Genomic DNA, 10,059 nt, shown 5'->3' with positions numbered 1-10,059 from the left:
CTGTCATCAGTCCGCCATTGTTTCACCGCCGGAGCAGATGTAGACAAGAATGACTCCTAACAAGCGATTGAGGTGTTCTGTTGTTGGATGTAATAATGAACATAGCAGTCGTCATTTACTCCCGACATCTGAGCCGCTGAAGACGCAGTGGATTACGTTTGTTTCTGAAGGGAATGCATCTATGTTCACGCGAGCGAATCATTCGTGATCCAGCCTCATCTACAGAAGAAGTGAGTATGTTTTGCAATGAATCTTTGCAAATCACATTTCCTAATAACGTGCTAATTAGCAAGTTTCACGATGAATGCAGCTAAAGTAAACCGTCTCTCTGAGAGCAGCTCGGAAGAGAGGGGCGGGGTCAGCAGAGCTCATTAACATTTAAAGGGAAATGCTACAAAAACCGCTTGATCTGAAAAGAGCTGTTTTTGACAGGGTAAAACATTTTTAGGTGTTTTTTACACTACCATTGAACATTTTAACCAAACTATGTTACAGACTTTCATTAAGACCCTAAAGAATCATATCAACTTGTGGAAAATGGGCATCCTATGACCCCTTTAAATAAACCCCAAAATTATGAATCTATATATGAATGACGCTTATATGAATCTATAATGACCCCCAAAAATATTTGAATAAATAAATAAATAAATGTGTGTATTTAAAAATGTTCATATTATATAATATCATTATATTTTATACATTTATATAATATATTAATCTAAATTAAACATGTAAAATTATCTTTATATTAAATTTTTAATTTATACGTAAAATATTGTCTAATAATATTATAAAAATATTAAATATTCAACATCTGATGATGCCTGAGTAATAGCACATATTACCCTGTCTTCATCATCTAAATATGCTTTCGGAGGTTTATTAGTCCTCTTGAACAAAACTTGCATCAAATTACATCAGCAGATCTGGCCGGAACTCAGCGAGTGCTGTGAAGTGGGTTGTTGTAGTGGTTCTGATCTGAGATCTGTGGGTGTAGGTTTGAACCGAGCGCTGAGATCACTGCTGATCTAGTATCTTCACAGCTGCTTAATACAGATTGACGGCGTGCCAGTGACTCAGGGATCACAAACACACACGGCTCTCAGGATAGATGTCAGAGAAACGCGATGCTGCTCTGACAGGCCTTCATCCCTCTCTTGACTCGGTTGTCATGGTAATTCTGCCTCCTGTTGCCTGGAGAAACATGAAAACCCAGACTGAAGCCTTGCGCCGTTCTTTGACAAGTTACGAAACTCCAGCAATTATTTAGTAAATTAGTTTCCAGAGGTTTCTAAGCTATTCTAACCATGAAGGGACATTGCTCCTTTAATACATTTCTATGTTCGTTCTCCCAAACATTTTGGGAGAAGATCGATACCGATGCTTCACATGTCGGCTATTCCCTGCAGTATTAAACGCATTAAAACAAATGCGTTAAAGGGGTCATAGTATGCCCATTTTCCACAAGTTGATATGATTCTTTAGGGTCTTAATGAAAAGTCTGTAACATAGTTTGGTTAAAATTTCTCAATGGTAGTGTAAAAAAACATTTTTTACCCTGTCAAAAACAGCTCTTTTCAGATCAAGCCGTTTTTGTAGCATTTTCCTTTAAATGTTAATGAGCTCTGCTGACCCCGCCCCTCTCTTCAGAGCTGCTCTCAGAGAGACTGTTTACTTTAGCTGCATTCATCGTGAAACTTGCTAATTAGCACATTATTAGGAAAGGCGATTTGCAAAGATTCATTACAAAACATTATACTCACTTCTTCTGTAGATGAGACTGGATCACAAATGATTCGCTCGCGTGAACATAGATGCATTCCCTTCAGAAACAAACGTAATCCACTGCGTCTTCAGCGGCTCAGATGTCGGGAGTAAATGACGACTGCTATGTTCATTATTACAGCCAACAACAGAACACCTCAATTGCTTGTTAGGAGTCATTCTTGTCTACATCTGCTCCGGCGGTGAAACAATGGCGGACTGATGACAGTCACTCAGGGCGGAGCTAAGGTAAGACACCAGTCCAGTCTGTGCTGAAACGCTACTGTCAATCAAACTATTGTGGGAGGGGCCTGTCTGTGTGACGTCACACAGACAGGCATCTGAGATCAGCTCGATTTGAGAAAGGGGAAAACATTTAACGAGATTAAAAAAAAACACTGGGTGGATTTTTATAATTATAGAGTGGTTGTGTACACACACTGCCAACACACATTTCAGTTCGAACAACTTGTAAAAGTGCATGTAGCATCCTATGACCCCTTTAAATATGTTTTTGATCTCCATGGGTTGACTACGCTGGAAATTCTGCCACACGCAGATATGAACTAACTTTTGGGACGTTCAGACATTTATTAGTTGATATGATGATTTATAACATAAATGTGAGACGAAAACCCGATAAATGTGGAAAAGATCCAAGTAATCATGTAGCTTTGTCCTTCAGTGCCATTGTGAGGTTTTGAGTTTGACTGATACAGAGCGCCTCCTGCAGGTCTACATATAAATCAAAGCTAGGGCATATATTTCCAAACCACACTGAATATTTGCACTGTAAATGAATAGAAACTTGGAAATAAAGACATTTTGAGGATTTTGAGAAAAATAAATAAATAAATAAATAATAATAAAATGACACAAAATGAAGAATTATAAAATACACTTTCTAGGTCGAAATGTAAACCAATTTGGGAGTGTTGCTGTCAGGGAAAAAAACTACTAACATTTGTTAATTGTTTTTACTCAAAATATGCTGACAATACAATTTGTAATAATGCATTTGTATTAAATTAAAAACTATTATATGTCCAAATGTAAACAAATGTTGCTGTCATTAAAGCAAAAGCAAAAAAAAAAAACATAGCCTACTAATATTCTAGGAAAGTTGTTATTACTTTTCTCTCAAAATATACTGATAATAACATTTGTAATAATGAATATGTATTAAAAACTATTGTTAGGTCAAAATGTAAACAAATTTGGCTTGAGTGTTGCGGTAAAGAAAAAAAAAACGTACTTTTTTTTCATTCTTTTTAATATTTTCAACTTTTCACTCAAAATATACTGCTAATATCATTTATAGTAATAAATAATAAATAAAAAAATATATATATTTCTAGGTCCATAAACAAATTTGGCTTGAGTGTTGCTGTCAAGAAAAAAAAACGTACTTTTCATTCTTTTTAATATTTTCAACTTTTCACTCAAAATATACTGCTAATAACATTTATAGTAATAAATAATAAATAAAAAAATATATATATTTCTAGGTCCATAAACAAATTTGGCTCGAGTGTTGCGGTCATTAAAGCAAAAAGAAAAACATTTACTCTGAATTTTTTTTTTTAGTCAATAAATTTTCAACTTTTCACTCAAAATATGCTGACAATATATTTTATAATAATAAACTGGTTATAAATTAAAAACTATATTTAGGTCCAAATGTAAACAAATATGGATTCAACTTTCCACTCAAAATATACTTAATAACATTTATAGAAATAAATATTAAATAAAAAATATATATTTCTAGGTCCAAAAACAAATTGGGCCCGAGTGTTGCTGTCATTAAAGCAAAAGAGAAAAAAAACACTAATATACTCTGAAGATGAATTTTCTTTTACTCATATTTTAAACATTTTGCTCAAAATATACTGCTAATAAAATTTGTAATAATTAATTTGTTTTAAATTGAAAATCATATTTCTAGGTCAAAATATAAACAAATTTGTGTTGCTGTAATTAAAGCAAAATAAAAACATACTAATATACTCTATTTTTACTCTAAATATTCAAATACAATTTGTAATAATACATTTGTTTTAATTAAAAACTGTCTGTATGTCCAAATGTAAACAAATTTGGCTGGAGTTTTGCGGTCATTAAAACAAAAAATAAATAAATAACATACTCCGAAATGTCTAATTCTAGTAGACATTTATATTAAATTTTAAGTAAAGCAGAACAGAATGGCTTTTCCAGTGTTCTCAGACTTCTTCAAATGTAAATCGAACAGACCCACAAGTAATACGTACATTAAATAATATTTATTTTTGCTCACTTATATACATCCCATTCAGTCAGAGTATCCCACAATAAATCATAGGAAAGGAAACTGCAATGCCGACGCATCAGATATTTTATGACTTGGACACTCATGAAAGTTCATACACAAATCTCATTTCAGATTTTCTCCTGACCACCCAATTCATAAACATACACAAACTCATCAAGTGCTGCTGAGCAAATAAGTGCAGGATATGCTTTAAGACCAGCATAAAATACAATAAATAAAATCAAAGCACTGCAGGAAAAACAAAAGCAGAAGTAAAAATGTATAGGTGGAGAAAGATTAAGTGCAGTCAGTTTTAGGAGCACATTTCCTGATTATATCGAGTAATTCTATGCAAATATTGCATGCGCATTAGCAGAAGTCTGCGGATGCAAAGCTGGAAAACTTCTATATCAGTGCTGGAAGATACATTCATGAGTGAACGGAACGCACATTTAGAGGCATAAATAATCGTCCACTTGCTTGAACAAATGGTGAACTATCGCAAACACCAGAGAGAGAGAACGCAAGCGAAATCCTTTTGTAATTCATGCTTGGATCAAAAATGGACGACTGTATAATTGTCGGTCCTATCATGAAAACGCCTCAAATTTGAACTCCTCAAAAAGACTATTATTCAATGCACACCTTTTCTTCCATGCATGTGAATAAATCGTTCTTTCCCAGATTAATCGCCTCATCCTATATTAATCATCGACTCGAATCATATTCAGGGATGTAACAGCTAAACCGTATTGTTTTGACTCTGTGTTCGCAACACTTCACAACTTAAAGTTTCCTATAAAGCTTGATAAATATTCTGCTACATCTGTCATGATGCATGTGGAAGGTTGAGCAGTGTATCACGAAGAACACTAACATCAACTTGTTCTGACAAATAAGGCTCACTACCAGAGAAATAATCAAAATGTCAAGCTTTCGTCTCTCTTTTTGTTCATAAAAAAAGCAACTGAAACAGCTAAAGACAGGAAGCTTCACTGAATCACAACAGGCACATCTTGACTCTATATATGCATGTTTTTGGTTAGAATCGACCATATTAGTTTGTTACTGCTAATGTGGTGCTAGTTTGCTACGGATTAATTGTGCATGTAAAGCATTTCATAAGCATCTGATCAATCTGTCAGCGTCCCGCTCTCTCCCGAGCTCAAGTTTCTTTTGTTTTTTCAGCACTCCAGCCCGATGCTGGCCAGCAGGAGCTCCAGGGCGCTGAGTTTCTGGTTGGCCTCCTCGATGGCGCTGTACGTCTGAACGTTACTGGCAATATGGAAACGGATCTCGTCTACCAGAGGGATGGAATCAGTTTCCTGCCTGGCTGCCACATTCCCAGCATCCTCTCTGATCATATCAGCAAACTCTGGCCTTTCCACCAGCTGAAACAAACACGACTTCATTCATTCTTTAATTCATGTTAAAGTTAATATGGCATTCGTTATGTGACATATTTTTCAGTGAAACTGAACAGTCAGCAGGAAATAGGGAAGGGCTTCAGTTAGTTTGTTTGTTGTTTTTTAAGAACAATTTATATATATATATATATATATATAAAATATATATTTTTGCATTAAATCATTTCTATTCATATTAAAAACGATTTTAATACATTTATACTAAATAAATATACATTTATATTTATATACAATTAAAGCACAATTGGGGGCTGACTAAATACTTTTTTTCCCCACTGTATATATATATATATATATATATATAAAATATATATTTTTGCATTAAATCATTTCTATTCATATTAAAAACGATTTTAATACATTTATACTAAATAAATATACATTTATATTTATATACAATTAAATATTTATTTTTATATAATATTAAATTATAAAAATATAATAATATATTTATATATTATTATATAAACATAATAATATATTTATATAATTAAATTAGATATTTTTATATTATATATTACAGAAATATAATATGTAAATAATAATAATAAATAATATAATATATAAATATATATGTAATTTTTTTGTAATGTTTTACAAAAATATTTTGTATTATATTTATTTTTACAAATATTTTAGATTTACATTTATATGTATTAAAAATATTATTTTATTTAAATTTATATAAAATATTATTTTTATATTAGATAACTTACTTTATTAAAAATAAACATATTTGTATAATAATATTAAAATTAAAATGGGTGAGTGGGACATTAATTATGAATGTAAATAAGATGAATTTTGATTATCAGCAGCATAAACATGAATGAAAGCACAGCTGCAGAATTGTGATATACCCGCTCTATGATCTTGGCCATGTATTCAGTGCACTGGTCCTCCAGACGTGAGAGCCGGAACAGTTTGGCTGTCTTCCACATGTGCAGGACGTTCTCCTCATTGAGCAGCACAGCCAGAGTCCTGCCACACAGACGCTTGAGACCCGGCAACAGGTACATGTCGGCCACGCACAGGACCTCATACACATTCTCATGAGAGAGCTGGAAGACAATCACAGAGGCTTCATTAGCACATCTGACGGATCGGTGCACTTATGAAGCTGTTCAACATGATAAAAATGACTGAGTGTCTATTTACACTAAGTGTAAATAGCCCATCGTGTTGGCTGAAGCTATTTACACTAGCTCCGCCCACCAGTGTCTGGTTGGCATAGACATAACAAAAGACTCGCGTCATTCAACTGACTCAGTGGTGTGGGGCGTAAAGTGCATGGCAGTGTCTTTTGACACGATCGACCGGAGTTCGAATCCGCCTTTTGTCGAATTTATTCTTCTCTCTTTCCCATCACATATCAGATCAGAAAGACATTTATTTTCAATATAAATGAAGGAAATATTACAAAAATGGAAATAAAGTGCCTCATGGGTATTCCCAACATCTACCCCTAAACCTACCCGATAAACATTTTATTATTAAAAAGTGTTTATCGGGTAGGTTTAGGGGTAGGGATGGCTTTATTGTCCCAATATAAGGCAGCATCCATTTAATAATGTCAAGAAATATGATAATTTACTCTCAATATGTTATTACTGCATAATGTTTTATAATGTACTACAATACTGAGGTGGAAATATATGCCATTTTTGCACTAAGTATAAAAAGCATCTATTTTTTTACTTATTGCTAAGAAAATTATGCTATTTTTACATAGTGTAAATAGAATCGGTCATTATTTGCACTTAGTGTAAATAGCATATCGCCAATAAAATACAGCTATTTTCACTTAGTGTGAATAGAATCCATTTCTATTTTCACTTAGTGTAAATAGCATATATCGCTGCTGCCTAAAAATAATAGAGCTTGAATGTAGTGTTTATTGCACATGTAAGCTTGTTTGTGTGTACCTGAGTGTTATCACTGTAGATGTAGTAAAGGATTCTTGAAAACAAATCGTGAGACACATCATGAAGGGTGATGACAGGAATACTGGGATGAGCCTGCAGAGTTTCACCCTCGCTGAAATGATCCTCCAACAGCGCCTTAAAATAATCACTGCGACCACAGAAAAACGCCTGCGCACAAACACAAATACCCTTTTTAATCAAGCCACAAATGTATGATTAAGCACAACTGTCATTCTAATAATTGATTCAAAGTAATTAAAAATATAGCCAAAGAGACAGACATTAGATTGATGTCTTCATTTGCATTTGGGATGCCACTAATGTCATCCCACCTACAACACTCGGGGATTATGATGATCAGTGTTAAATACTGACCTTATGACACAGGAAGTCATAGCCCTCCACCCGGAAGCAGATGTCAGGATAACTCGGAAAACTATCAGTTAGATCGAAAGGAAGCTGACCGTATCCAACCTAAAGATCAAACAGCAACTGTTTTAATCAGTACAGTAATATTGAGAAATATTATTACAGTAACAGTTTTCTATTTGAATATGTTTTAAAATGTAATTAATTCCTGTGACGCAAAGCTGAATTTTCAGCGTCACGTGATCCGTCAGAAATTGTTGTAATATCTAAGAAACATTTCTTATTATTATCATTGTTGAAAACAGTTGTGCTGCTTCATATTTTTTGTGGAAAGCGTGATGCATTTGTTTTCAGGGTTCTTTGATGAATAGAAAGTTGAAAAGAGCAGCATTTATTTGAAATAGGATTATTTTCTAACATTCTAAATGTCTTTACTGTCACTCTTGATCAATTTAATGCACCCTTGCAGAATAAAAATATTAAGTTCTTTCGAAAAAAATCTTGCAAATTTTGCAAGCTTTTAAAAACTGCCCAAAAACAATAAAAAATCTAATTTGATGTGCAAATCATGAGAACATTTTTGACCCAAGTTTTTGACCTGAGTTTTATTGACCCAAATATTTTAGACACTACAAACCCGATTCCAAAAAAGTTGGGACACTGTACAAATTGTGAATAAAAACAGAATGCAATGATGTGGAAGTTTCAAATTTCAATATTTTATTCAGAATACAACATAGATGACATATCAAATGTTTAAACTGAGAAAATTTATAATTTTAAGGGAAAAATAAGTTGATTTTAAATTTCATGGCATCAACACATCTCAAAAAAGTTGGGACAAGGCCATGTTTACCACTGTGTGGCATCCCCTCTTCTTTTTATAACAGTCTGCAAACGTCTGGGGACTGAGGAGACAAGTTGCTCAAGTTTAGGAATAGGAATGTGGTCCCGTTCTTGTCTAATACAGGCTTCTAGTTGCTCAACTGTCTTAGGTCTTCTTTGTCGCATCTTCCTCTTTATGATGCGCCAAATGTTTTCTATGGGTGAAAGATCTGGACTGCAGGCTGACCATTTCAGTACCCGGATCCTTCTACGCAGCCATGATGTTGTAATTGATGCAGTATGTGGTCTGGCATTGTCATGTTGGAAAATGCAAGGTCTTCCCTGAAAGAGACGACGTCTGGATGGGAGCATATGTTGTTCTAGAACTTGGATATACCTTTCAGCATTGATGGTGCCTTTCCAGATGTGTAAGCTGCCCATGCCACACGCACTCATGCAACCCCATACCATCAGAGATGCAGGCTTCTGAACTGAGCGCTGATAACAACTTGGGTTGTCCTTGTCCTCTTTAGTCCGGATGACATGGCGTCCCAGTTTTCCAAAAAGAACTTCAAATTTTGATTCGTCTGACCACAGAACAGTTTTCCACTTTGCCACAGTCCATTTTAAATGAGCCTTGGCCCAGAGAAAACACCTGCGCTTCTGGATCATGTTTAGATATGGCTTCTTTTTTGACCTATAGAGTTTTAGCCGGCAACGGCGAATGGCACGGTGGATTGTGTTCACCGACAATGTTTTCTGGAAGTATTCCTGAGCCCATGTTGTGATTTCCATTACAGTAGCATTCCTGTATGTGATGCAGTGCCGTCTAAGGGCCCGAAGATCACGGGCATCCAGTATGGTTTTCCGGCCTTGACCCTTACGCACAGAGATTGTTCCAGATTCTCTGAATCTTTGGATGATATTATGCACTGTAGATGATGATAACTTCAAACTCTTTGCAATTTTTCTCTGAGAAACTCCTTTCTGATATTGCTCCACTATTTTTCGCCGCAGCATTGGGGGAATTGGTGATCCTCTGCCCATCTTGACTTCTGAGAGACACTGCCACTCTGAGAGGCTCTTTTTATACCCAATCATGTTGCCAATTGACCTAATAAGTTGCAAATTGGTCCTCCAGCTGTTCCTTATATGTACATTTAACTTTTCCGGCCTCTTATTGCTACCTGTCCCAACTTTTTTGGAATGTGTAGCGGTCATGAAATCCAAAATGAGCGAATATTTGGCATGACATTTCAAAATGTCTCACTTTCAACATTTGATATGTTATCTATATTCTATTGTGAATAAAATATAAGTTTATGAGATTTGTAAATTATTCCATTCCTTTTTTACTAACAATTTGTACAGTGTCCCAACTTTTATGGAATTGGGTTTGTAAAATAACTGAACATAAACATAGGAGCTTGATAAAATAACCATTTTAGAAGAA

The 10,059-nt window shown here is 34.5% G+C and overlaps 1 protein-coding gene across 1 annotated transcript in view; it reads right to left on the bottom strand.

Annotated features, from left to right (window-relative positions):
- Positions 1–4,045: 4,045 nt before the first annotated feature.
- LOC107584906 (ankyrin repeat and BTB/POZ domain-containing protein 1-like) overlaps positions 4,046–10,059 on the bottom strand; it is an 18,289-nt gene continuing 12,275 nt past the window's right edge. The window contains exons 6-9 of the mRNA XM_016271676.1: positions 7,788–7,886; positions 7,413–7,580; positions 6,348–6,548; positions 4,046–5,451 (exon numbers count right to left, since the gene is read on the bottom strand). Coding sequence (XP_016127162.1) covers positions 5,245–5,451; positions 6,348–6,548; positions 7,413–7,580; positions 7,788–7,886 — 675 coding nt within the window. The 3' untranslated portion in view covers positions 4,046–5,244. The remainder of the gene's footprint in view (positions 5,452–6,347; positions 6,549–7,412; positions 7,581–7,787; positions 7,887–10,059) is intronic.

Source organism: Sinocyclocheilus grahami, unplaced genomic scaffold, assembly GCF_001515645.1.
Source record: "Sinocyclocheilus grahami isolate Dianchi unplaced genomic scaffold, SAMN03320097.WGS_v1.1 scaffold64.1, whole genome shotgun sequence".
NCBI classification, from domain to species: Eukaryota; Metazoa; Chordata; class Actinopteri; order Cypriniformes; family Cyprinidae; genus Sinocyclocheilus; species Sinocyclocheilus grahami.
Note: the sequence above shows the minus strand (reverse complement) of the source record. Positions and strands in the feature narration are given on the sequence as shown.